At 38.3% G+C, this 12,844-nt stretch overlaps 1 protein-coding gene across 1 annotated transcript in view; it reads left to right on the top strand.

The window, feature by feature from the left end:
- Positions 1-12,844, top strand: part of gabrb1 (gamma-aminobutyric acid type A receptor subunit beta1) — a 263,066-nt gene that overhangs the window by 119,697 nt on the left and 130,525 nt on the right. Inside the window, exon 4 of the mRNA XM_073064715.1 lies at positions 5,576-5,796. Coding sequence (XP_072920816.1) covers positions 5,576-5,796 — 221 coding nt within the window. The remainder of the gene's footprint in view (positions 1-5,575; positions 5,797-12,844) is intronic.

Raw genomic sequence — 12,844 nt, 5'->3', positions numbered from 1 at the left:
GAATCAGCAGAACAGGATATCAGACATGGCCACGGACCCACACATTGCAGTTAGCCAATGGATCTCCACAGACTGCTTGCTAGCCATCATTGTGATCTGTCCTACACTGAATTCCTGACTGACTATAAATGGAAACAGAATAAAGATGCTGAGTGTTTTATTTGAAATGTGGCCACATCATCTCCGAATCACTCTTTGAATACCAGATCCATTTAGTATCAGTCAATTACCCTATTCAAAATCTACATTTCAACAATCAATAATTGCTGCTTTCATTCAAGTAGGTACAAATATAGATTATAAAGTTCTGAGAGAGGAAAAAGAGAAAGAACATAAGATGCTGATTAATTCCTCGTCTTCATAAAATGGAGTAGGTGAAAAAAAAACACATTACCTAACCTTTCTCTCAAGAAAAATGTAATGACTTGTTTAGCAGAAGTTGTCAATGCTGGCCTAGAGTCATAGACTAATATATTGTAGGGTGTCAGTCTTTGACACAGCCCTCCAGTTGGTTTCATCTGCCTTTTCCAGTGCTGCAAATTCTTTTTCTTCAAATATTTATCCATCTCCCTTTCAAAAGTTAATTCAATTCAAGGTTTTATCATTCAACCAAACATGAGTACTCATAAATGCAGCCAAATGAGATGTCGTTACTCTGGGGTCAAGGTGCAAAACGTAGTACCAACTGTCACACACAGCAAGTATAAGATAGAAAGCTACTTACAAGCATAAAGCATTAACATTATGTAAACTAAACAAAACCAGAATTGTTTATTATTACTGTCATATATGACATGGAATCTGTTGTTCTGCTGCTGTAGTACAGTGCAAAGATGTAATTTTACTATAAGTTACAAAATAAATAAACAGCACAGCAAGAACAGTACAATGATCTCAGACGACCTATCCTGGACCCATCATATAATTGCAAAGAAAGCACGATGGAACCTCTACTTCCTCAGGAGTCTGCCGAGATTCGGCACATCGTCAAAAGCCTTGGCAAACTTCTATCAATATTGATGGAAAGTGTATTGACATTATGGCCTGGTATAGGAATACCAATGCCTTTGAGTGGAAAATCCTACTAAAGGTAGTGGATTCGGCCCAGTACATCATGGGTAAAGCCCTCCCAACCATTGAGCAAATCTACATGAAACATTGCCATAGAAATGCAGCATCCATTCAACAAAGGTGCTCACCACCCAGGCCATGCTCTTTTCTCACTGCTGCCATCAGGTAGAAGGTACAAGTGCCTCAGGATGCACACCACCAGATAGGAACTACAAGATAGTTACTATCCCTCAATCACCAGGCTCTTGAACAAAAGGGATAACTACACTCTTTCTATTTCTGGTGTTCCTACAACCAATAATCTCACTTTAAGGACTCTTTGTCTTGTTATTTCATACTTGTTATTTATTGCCCTTTATTTATATTTGCATTTGCACAGTTTATTGTTCATTGATCCTGTTCACAGTTACTGTTCTATAGATTTGCTAAGTTTGCCCGCAGAAAAAAGAATCTCAGGGTTGTATGTGGTGACATGTATATACTCTGATATAAATTTTACCTTGAACTTTTGAACTTTGAAGAAGGTAGTGTTCACAGACCATTCAGAAATCTGGTGGCAGAGAGGAACAAGCTGTTTCCGAATCGTTGAATGTATGCCTTCAGGCCTCCTTCCTGAAGGCAGTAATGAGGAGATGGCACATCCTGGATGGTGAGGGTCCTTAATGATGGATTGAGGCACCGCCTCTTAAAGCTGTCCTTGATAGCAGGGAGGATTGTGCCCATGATGGAGATGGAGATGGCTAAGTCTACAAACCTCTGCAAATTCTTGCAACCCAATACATTAGAGCTTCCAGTCTGAATGCTCTCCATTATACACCTACAGGAGTTTGCAAGAGTCCTTGGTGACAGACCAAATCTCCTCAAACTCCTAATGAAGTAGAGCTGCTGGCATGCCATCTTTGTGATTGCATCAATGTGTTGGGCCCAGGATAGATCCTCTGAGATGTTGATGCCACTTGTGTCACCACTTAAAATATTCAGTCAGATTTATCAGGCATGACCAATTCTTTACAAATGCAAGTTGACTGTCTGAACAGCTTAAATTTTCAGGGCAGTCAGTCACTTTATTTTTAACGAATGACCTCAGATTTTAAGCTAACTAGTCTACAATTATATGCTTTCCTCTTATCTTTCTGAAATATTTCAATAACACTCAATGTTTTAATCCAGTGGAGGAGAACCAGAGAAAATTGTAAAACCGTAGTTAGAACATAATGTGTGCATAGTTCTCTCCTGCATTAAAAAAATAAAGGATGGAATCAATCTGGCAGCAGAGATATGTTGCTATCTAGTACAATTGTTTTTGTTCATTACTGTGATTTAGTTTACATTCATTCTGTGCACTGTGGAAGATAACAAGAAGAAGAATATAAAATTATGAGGGTATAGAAATACAGAAAAGATTAGGTTTATTTGTTACATGTACATAGATATATTGAAATATACAGTGAAATGTGCCATTTACATCAAATCACATCAGTGACGATTGTGTGACAAATGTCGCCACATTTTTAACACAACATGCCCACAACTTACTAATCCTAACCATGCATCCTTAGGATGTGCGAGGAAATCCAAGCACCCAGAGAAAACACACACAGTCATGAGGAAATATACGGACTCCTTACAGGCAGTGCTGGAAATTGAATCCTGACTGGTGATTGCTGCACTGTAAGACTATAAACAATAGGAGCTGAATTGAGCCATTCGTCCCTTTGAGTCTGCTCTGCCATTCCATCTTGGCAGATTTATTATCCCTCTAAACTTGGTCTCCTGCCTTCTTCCCATATTAATCAAGAACCGATCAACCTCTGCTTTAAATATACCCAATATCTCAGCTTCCGCTGCTGTCTGCGGCAATGAATTCCACATATGGACCACCCTCTGGCTGAAGAATTTCCTCCTTATCTCTATTCTAAAAGGAGGCCTTGCATTTGAGACTGTGTCCCCTGGTCCTCCCTATAGGAAGCATCCTCTCCACATCCATTCTATTCAGGCCTTCCAATATTCAACAGACTTCAAAGAAATCCCCTTCATTCTTCTAAACTCCAGCAAGTACAGACCAAGAGCTATCAAATGCTTCTCATGTAAAGGAGTGATTTAGCTGTAAAGCGATATGCTAGCCACCACGTTACCATGCTGCAGTTATAGATAACGTAGAGTGCAGAGAACATTTCCACATATCAGATAGGTAATACTAAAGAACATAAATTTAGGATAAAGCAGAAGAGATTTAGAGGAGATATGAGAGACAGTTTCTTCAAGCAAGTTAAGTACCTAGAATGCATTGCCTAAAGGAAAGGTTGAAACTAGGTGTCTGAAAGCACTTAAGAAATGTCATGATGAACACCTAAATCATTTATGCACAGAAGGCTCAGGAGCAAATGCTGGGAGATGGCGCATCACATTAGTACATTAGTGTGCATCACAAATTCATTTCTCTTGCCACAGAATATATCTCTTCCTGTTAACCATTCAAAACTAAATCAGATTGTTTGCAAGCTTTGGTGTCATAACTTCCACCTTGGTGTTCTTTTAAATATCTGCACTGTTAGTTATAAAGCGCCTTAAAATATAGTGCTGAGTTTGTTCTTACCTCAGAAGAGTACACTTGCCAAAGATGGAATGAGTCCGCCCATGTTATTTCTTCAATGGTGGGCCTGCTGTATACAGAGAGATCCATTGACCTGGTTTGTGTCCACAAGCGTTTACAAGAGAGAGGGGAGAGGGATCTACTTGAAATTTACAAAATTCTGCAGGATTAGTAGATTGGATGTGAATATGTTTAAGGAGATAGATAAACTTGTAAACGGTGAGGCATTGGGGGATTCGGAGAGAGATTAGGTAAATGGGATTGAGATTGATGATTAGCCACTGAATGTCGAAAAAAGGTTCAATGGACTAAATGGCCTACTGCATTTAATTTGTATGCTTCAGTAAGAATGTCTGTTTCCTTTTTCTTAACATGGCCCTGATTCTGCCCCACTTCAGCTTTATAACCTCATTCTTGCCCTTTGTTACCTTAAGACTATATTTCATTGAACTCATGATTTTACTTTCTATAAACTCAGGATCATCTAATACTGTGCAGTCTATACCCCAATTCTCACTGAGATCAATTTACCAATCAGCAAATGCTTTGTAATAGATTGCTCCTGGATAAGTAAACTTGACACTAAGGTGAGTCCTGCCGAAGGGTCTCGACCTGAAATGTCGACTGTACTTTTTTCTATAGATGCTGCCTGGCCTGTTAAGTTCCTCCAGCTTTTCATGTGTGTTGATCAGATTTCCAGCATCTGCAGATTTTCTCTTGTTTGACCCTAAAATGGTCATCTTCAAATCCCTCCATCACCTTGCCATCCCTGTCTCTATAAAGTCCTCCAGCCTGCTACACCTCCAGCTGTTGTCAGTGCTCTTCAGTATGGCCTCTTCCTTTTTCCAGAATTTATTTCCCCTGCTCATGGCAACTATACTTTTAGCTACCAAAACACTCAACTTTGGAATTTATTTTCCCAATCTTTCTACTTAAGTACCTCGTTCATCTTTTAAGACTTCCTGAAATGGATTTCTTTGCTTTTAATCAGCTCTCCTAATATCTTTTTCTATGGCTTGATGCCCAATTAACACTACCATGAAATACTGAGGGACATGTAAATACAATTATGTAAACATGATTTATTACTGTTGTTATTATTCAGGAATTAAGAATAAGAAGGAAACTCTTGGGGTTTATTATAAATAGCTAAAAATGATAAGGTCAAAGAAAGATAAATGTAGAAAATGTAGACAAAAATAGTCAGAGAACAGAGCCAGATAGTGAATGACTTCAATTCCTTTTGGTATTCCTTTTCTTGACTTCTGAAGGAAATGTAAACTTTCTTGACAACTTGTACTTTCTGGTGCTGTTTCACCACACAAGCTGCTTCCCCTAGCTTAGTGAGCCACTGAATCCATCGAATTAGCGCTGCTTCCATGCAACATGGATTCACTAACTAGCAACTTAGAAGTCAAGCAAAGACCAAGGTATGATTTTTGCCCTTATTAGCCTTGGAATATTGAGACTTGATGAGGAGCTTCATTAATATTTATATAATACCTGAAATGAAAACAATGATAATATCTCCTCGAGGTCCAAATGAATAAAACGTATGTCGTAATGACTACTGTGGTAAGTTACTATGGATCCCAAGATACAAGTGTTCTGCCATGCATTAGGAATTAAGAGAGTATTCTGCTACATTGTATGTTTTAATTTCAAATGTGAAAATGCATCTTAGAACAACTGTGATCGGCATGTTACAATCTAATTATACAGCAGCAGTGAATATTCAGGAGTGACACTAGATTGCTCATGATTCTGATCGAGGTAATATCAAATTGACCTTTATAGGTAGTTTTTTATTTTACACCTGCATGCTATAAGGGTCTTGTGATGATGAGAAAGGTGAAAGAAAAAAAGAAGTTCCTGTGTAAGAGTTGAAAATTGTCTTTGTTTGATTGACAGGATTACACTCTGACAATGTACTTCCAGCAGTCCTGGAGAGACAAAAGGCTATCGTACTCTGGAATACCTCTGAACCTCACATTGGACAACAGGGTGGCTGATCAGCTTTGGGTTCCTGACACCTATTTCATTAATGACAAGAAGTCATTTGTACACGGCGTTACAGTGAAGAATCGTATGATTCGCCTACATCCAGATGGCACAGTCCTCTATAGCTTGAGGTTTGTATTAACCATACTTTACACCAATGTATATCACAGACAGAAACTGAGCGGAGGCCTCATACTTATACACTTCAACAGCAAGACGGTTAAATAACTGATGCTTCAGCTTCTATTCTTCCTTTTCTTGCATTTGCTGAATCTGATTTTCCAGGTCATACTTTCAATGATTCTTTGAAAGTGAATATAAATGGCCATTCTTGAGCCCGTGCTAATCCATTCTTTAGCTGGTATTGGAATTAAATCAACTAGTAAAGCAGTCTCCGATCTTGGGAAAGCATCTGATCTTCATAAATGTCACAACCATTTGAGTATCTGAGTCATGGAGGCAGATCTTTTGCTTCATTTTATTCAGTTTCTATTAACCGTTATAGACTTTATAAATTAGGTCAATTTATGTATATAAGTCAGTATTGTAAATATGTATGAATTGCATATACAGTTATACAAGAAATTAAAGTTGATGTGTACATTAGTGATTTACGGATCACTTTGATAATTTTATGTATATGAGACTGAGTGTAAAGATTTAGCTGGGAGGGTTATATAGGCATTTGTGCAAAGAGAGTGCCAAAATCTCGCTCGTTTGCAGAATTGAGTCACTCCTGTGGTAACACTGATACCACCTAGTCTCTTGGCCTCAGACTAAATATTCAATTTTTTCAACTGCTTTTCCAGGATCTATCAGGGAGTCCAGAAATTCTGCTAGATTGTTTACTAAGCCATGTCAACAATATTTCCCTCCTTTGATCCCTGTTATAATGTATTTTTGTACTATTGAATAGAACAGTTGGATTGCAAGATTCAAAATAATTGAGAAGATATGGCTTACAAAATTAAGCCAAGGTTATTTGGATCCTTTATCTTTGAAGAAGCTTCTTTTTTATGATTTATGGTCGATCATTCCTATTATAGCCTAGTTTAAGTAGATTGATTTTCTTAGCAATTTCATCTGTACCTAACTACACAAAAAGATGTAGGTTTCAAGAAGATAATTCATAGTGACTTTATAAAATCTTTGAAAACCCAAGGGCTTCAGTTTGCAATGGTTAATCTTAATAAATGAAATTGCAAAGCAACAATGATGAAGTCTAGAGAGATCCTCATAACTGAACTCTGCTCTGTGATTTCTTGGCAGTTGGTAGTGAATATGTTACATTAACATCTGCGTTCATCTCAAGTTTTATTCATATAATGTGGGGGGAGGTATGGAAAGAAATTAAAGACTAATGTGATCTAGTGATTTCAATTTCAGAATGTGGCTATAATAATTTGAATCACCGTTTGACCTCATGGAACGGTGCAAGGTGAATGATGAAGTATGATTTTGGGAAAACCTTTAATCACCACTTTGCCCTGAATGAAGAGTCTGTGGTTCAGGCAATTTGATAATAGGAAGTGGGAAGGAAGATCTAACCCTTGCCTCTAGGACTGGTTTATTTTAATAGGCTGCTTCTGATCACCATGTTGTCAGATATTCTGGTTAAAAATATTATTTGAGGAACTGATTTCAGTCATTACAAACAGAACTAAGACTAATTCAGATGCTGCAGTTTGCACAGATATTCCCTCCTAATTATCTATACTAATTTTTATGACAACCCATCACAAGATCATAGGTCTTTTGAGGTTTTAAGAATCAATTAACTAGTACTAAAGCCTATTTTAACAATTTCAATCAATTAGTTGTTGAACTGTAATGTTGATTTTCATGAAAAGAAACAATGATTATTATATCATTTGCAATAAGTCTACTCCTTTAAATGAACAATGTGCATTTAGTAGAAATGACCAAATTTATTAAGATGTTAATCTGGAGCATTCATTCTTTTCAAAGCTATAAAAATGCACAATTTCTAAACCTGTGAACGTGTAAAATGTCAAAGACCAACAGTAATAATTCTCCTTGTCAGAATGATAAGTTGCACCTTCAAAGCAGCTATATTCTTCAAGTAGATAGGCCATAATAATTTCATTTATTAAAGCCTAGAATAACCATTAACCTACTGTAAGAACTTATTGGTAGAGAAGTACTCAGCCACCAATCTGACAGCATGCCCAAACTGTAACACCACTTAATGAGGCCTTTCACTTCTGTTGATAGCTGGCTCTTCCCCTTCCTTCATACGATGTCCCAACTGGCAGGGCTTATGTTTCATTTCCTGCTGGGTGCTCTTGTTGATGGGTTTGATTCATTTCTACACAGTTGATTGAATTAAGTACTAAGATTACTCAGAATTATTTTGGAGTACAGCATCAAAATCCCCAGAAGGTAACTTAGCAGTTTGAAGACTTTGCATAAAAATAGTGGAAGTGTAATTACCAGTGGATAGTTTTAAATTATAGAATTTAAAACTGTTTCATTTCCTGCTGTTCCGTTCAATCCACAGTTCTTCAATAAATACAATGTGCATGTAGAAACATTGGATGATAATTAATCTCCCAATTAATTAGGAGATTAAGTTAGTCCAAGAACTAATTCATAGTACAGTCCACAAAAAAAAAATCTGATAGATTGAGTAGTTGATTTATTTGGCAAAAAGTTGCTGTGTCCAGCAGTTTATCATGTCAAGGTTACTAGAAACTGGAATGATCCAATAAATGGGAGCAATGTTTGTAAAATATTTAACACCTCCTAATAATGGTTTAATTTGTCCCACACAAGTGCTACTTACTTTAAAGCTGGAAGTGATCAGGCAGCTCAAAGATACAGCTGATCAAACTGCTATTTCATAATTCCAGAAGCTAGACTCGATCCTGCCCTCTCGTGTTGTCTCTCTGGAGTTTGCATATTCTCCCCATGACCATGTTTTCTCTAGGTCTTCTGGTTTCCTCACACATTTCAAAAATGTGCATGTTTGTAGGTTAATTAGCCGCTGTAAGTTGACCATTGGTGTGTAGGTGAATGGTAGAGCTTGAGGCAAGTTGATGGGAATCTGGGGAGGTTAACAAGGCTTAGGATAGAACTATTGCAAATATGGCTGTTTGGTGGTCAATGCAGACTCGGTAGGCTGAAGAACTCATTTCTCCGATATAATTTTTGGTAATTCTACATATGACTCTTTTGAGTTTGAGATTTTTTATGTTTTAGAAACCCATATGAGCGTAACCATGTGCATCTTGAAGCCATAATTCCTCCTATCTGAAGAGCCTTAATATGTAACATCACCAGTCAACTTGTAGACTGGTCAATAAACAAATATATTCAAGGTCGTTGAGCATGCAAATATTGACATTTCAATTTACATTTGCAATGTCAATGGAAATGCATCCAAAAATGCTAAGGAATTCATCCACCAAACACAACTGGAACACATAACTCACTGTCAGAAAGCTGTAGCAAAATCCAAGGCTAAAACAGCATTTGATGAAAGCATGAAAAGTTATCAAATGAAGTTCCAATAGAACAAATACATCTCCTTGCAATGGATACATTTTGGCTTGAAGGTTGATATCATTATGATGAGAAAATAGAAGCCTTTACCATTATGGTACAGCTTGAAAATGTTGCAAAGCTAAGGTGGTTCCCTGGGATGATATAGCAATACAATGGGCAAATTGAAGTTGGCATTTGACGTATTATATATCGCGGTGTGGGTGTAGTGACAAGCCATGTGATAGAAGATGGGCAAGAAAAAACACCATATTCCTCACAATCTTATTCAGTTCAGAAAACCCAAACATTTCAATCATTAAAAGAAAGGTTGCATTTTTGATGGCCTGCCAATCCAAGACGAAGACAAGCAATAAAATCAATTTTACCAACAATTTGAAATGTAATTGGAAGCGAAGAGATCATCAATTGGAACTTCATTCAGATGGAGAGGAAATTGAGCTTTACCAATCTCTGCCACATACAGTATAGTAGCAAATGAACAGATATTTAAGGTATTGAATAATAACCAATGCATTGGCATGTGAATTGATGCTGCGTAAACTTGTCATGAGCTTTAGTGACAAAGGATTGGCTGAGGCAACTCAAGCTAATTGGAAGACTGTTTTCAGCACTGACTCTTCAATGTCACAGCTTGGCATATTGTTGAATGGTCATGATGACATATTTAAACACTTTTGCATGGTACATTCTCACAAAAATGCAAACAGAACATACTGGAGACACTCTACAGGTCAGGAAGCATATGAAGAAAGAAAATCAGAATAAACGTTTGGGATCAAGGACACCATCCATGTGCTTCCTGGCATCTGTAGTGTGTTAAGTTTCTTTTTATTTATTTATTAAATTTTAGAAAATTACAAGAATAAATGAGATGATAAAATAGTAAGAAAAATAATATTAACCCTCCCCCCTCCCCTTAACCCTCCCCCCCTTAACCCTTATCTAAAGGAAAAAAAATGAAAGAAGAGAAAGATTGCCTGGATATCGGAGGATCCCCACATGCTCCATGAAGTTCAAAATAATTTTAATATTTATTTTTTTCTTTCCCCGATTACTTTATAATTTTATCTTTAAAGGACCTATGTATTTAATCCTATCTTTTGTAAGTATGGGAACCAAATTTTCAAAAATATATCATATTCATTTCTTAGATTGAATGTAATTTTTTCAAGTGGAATACAACTATGTATTTCATTATTCCAACGATCCATAGTTAAATATAAATCAGATTTCCAAGTAACTGCGATAACTTTTTTGGCTACTGCCAATGCAATTTTTATAAATTTTTTCTGATACTTATTCAATTTAAGTTTCGGTATTATCCTTTCAATGTTTCCTAATAAAAATAGTACTGGACTATGTGGAAGTTGTACTCCTTGTGTGTTAAGTTTTTAATGCAAATTGGGTCTGTTGTAAGCCCAGACCAGAACTAAATACTTAAGGAGTGAAGTTGAGAAAGAACTAGATTGACTGGGGCAAAACTGCATGTTTGTGAGTGTGCCACATCAATAGAGAAAATCATGATGAAGCTGCTGTTGTCAAGGTAAAAAAGTCACACTAAACCAAGCTACAGCAGTGGACTAGGTAACTGGAATGCTTTCCCTACAAGCCTTGTAGGGAGAGATAGCAATCTGCAGGGAATGGGTCATGGTTTGTGTGATCAAGATGACCTATTGATTGTGAGGCGTACAGGTATGTTTTGAAATTGGGGGTTATATGAGCGTAATGTGAAATTGAAATGAAATAATGCAATGAGAAGTAGTGTACCTTAGTTTGAAGTTTGAAGCCAATGGCCTACAAACATTGAAAGACATCAACACTAAAACACAAAAGCCTGAAAATATAGCAGGCCTTTGGTTGTTCCCAGATCTGTAGCATGATTCCTTCCAGATCTCGCCATGATATGACAATGCTTCAGTTGTTGAAAAACTATTAGGAATGGATGAGGGACAAGCACAGCATGAACATATGGTTGATGCTTGAAAATCTTATCTCGCAGATATATAGCAAAGCAAGTGTGCATGTTTGAAATGGGAAGTAGTGTGCCTGGGTTTGTAATTTGAAAGCAATAGCCTACAAGCAGTAAGGAAAAAAATAGAGGCTACCTCCAGAGTGGAAAAGCCTGAAAATGTGGTAGAGCTGAGGTTAAGGGTGAGTGAAGCACACCCTTTTAATTACCTACAATACCATGGATAAGTTGAATTGGGCATTGGATACATCAAATAATACTGTGGGTGCAGTGATAGGTCATGTAATTGACAATAGATCAGAGGGAAAAACACTTTTCCTACTTTCATTTTCATAAGGATCAAAATGATATACAAATCAAGAAGGAATATTTTGGAATTAAGAAATTTCATCTATTTACCCTCTACATGAGAAGGTCTGGAAGTGTTATTACATTCCAAATCAGTAATACCCATTATGGATATAAAGAATTCAAAGGCAGACAATCTTTCTTTTGCGATGCAATTATACAAATGAGCAGAGGAGTCCCTCTGTTCTGTTGTGGATGCTCGGCCATGTTACTGCAGGAGAATGCTTATGCTGCAAGTAAATATTATTAATTAGGATGCAATAAACACTGTCAATGAGGACGTCCCAAAGACTGTATCTGAAAAAGCAGCCAAGACGGGGTCAAGATGCAAAGACACACTCCCAACAGTCACACACAGTAAGCACAGACAAGATCACAATCAGGTAATAAGAGTCCCAAGGCCACAGCTTGATGCAGACAAGTCAACAAACACATGTAGAAAATCAGTAAAAACACGACACAACAGTGAAAAATATGCATATGTGGCGACCCACTTTCTGCGCAGGCGAACCAGCTCACAAATAGCCAGCGCGCGGGGGAAGACTTTGGTAATGCACCTCTGATGTCATTTCAAGGGATTAAATGCCAGCGCCGTGAAGTTTGAATAAACTAGTCTCCAAACGACTTACCGACTGCGTGTCGTTATTTCAGCGCTGTGTGTAGCACATCACTACATTGGTGACCCCAACGGTCCAAACGGGATTTGGACCAAAGATGACCGACTCTTCATCTGTTCACGCAGTTTCGCTAAAACTGCCGACTTTCTGGACGCTGCGACCACGCGTGTGGTTTAGCCAAGCAGAAGCCCAGTTCCAGATTCGGCAGATATCCTCTGATTCCACGCGTTACTACCACGTGGTGAGCGCCCTTGACCAGGAGATGGCCGCTCAGGTTGTGGATTTCATACAGTCACCCCCAGAAGAAGGCAAATATGAAGCATTCAAAGCACTGCTCATTGGGACCTTTGGCCTCTCACGGTGTGAGTGGGGTGCCCGCCTGCTTCACCAGGATGGTTTGGGAGACAGACTGCCATCAGCATTGATGAACGAGATGCTGGCCCTGGCTGACGGACACAAGCCCTGCCTCATGTTCGAGCAAGCGTTCCTAGAGCAACTGCCCGAGGACATACATCTGCTGCTGGCCGACGCAGATTTCAGCGAACCCCAGAAGGTGGTGGCCCAGGCAGACACGCTGTGGAAAGCCAAGAGGGAGAGCGTGGCGTCTGTCGGTCAGATTACCAGACCAGGCCCGGCAGGGGGGCGCACACAATGCAGAGGCAGGAGTAAGGAGGCCAGTCAACAGTGGTGTTTCTACCAACAGCGGTGGGGCACAAA

This window comes from Hemitrygon akajei, chromosome 13 (assembly GCF_048418815.1).
Source record: "Hemitrygon akajei chromosome 13, sHemAka1.3, whole genome shotgun sequence".
Classification (NCBI taxonomy): domain Eukaryota; kingdom Metazoa; phylum Chordata; class Chondrichthyes; order Myliobatiformes; family Dasyatidae; genus Hemitrygon; species Hemitrygon akajei.
The sequence above is the reverse complement of the archived record's forward strand: the minus strand, read 5'-3'. Positions and strand labels throughout refer to the sequence as shown.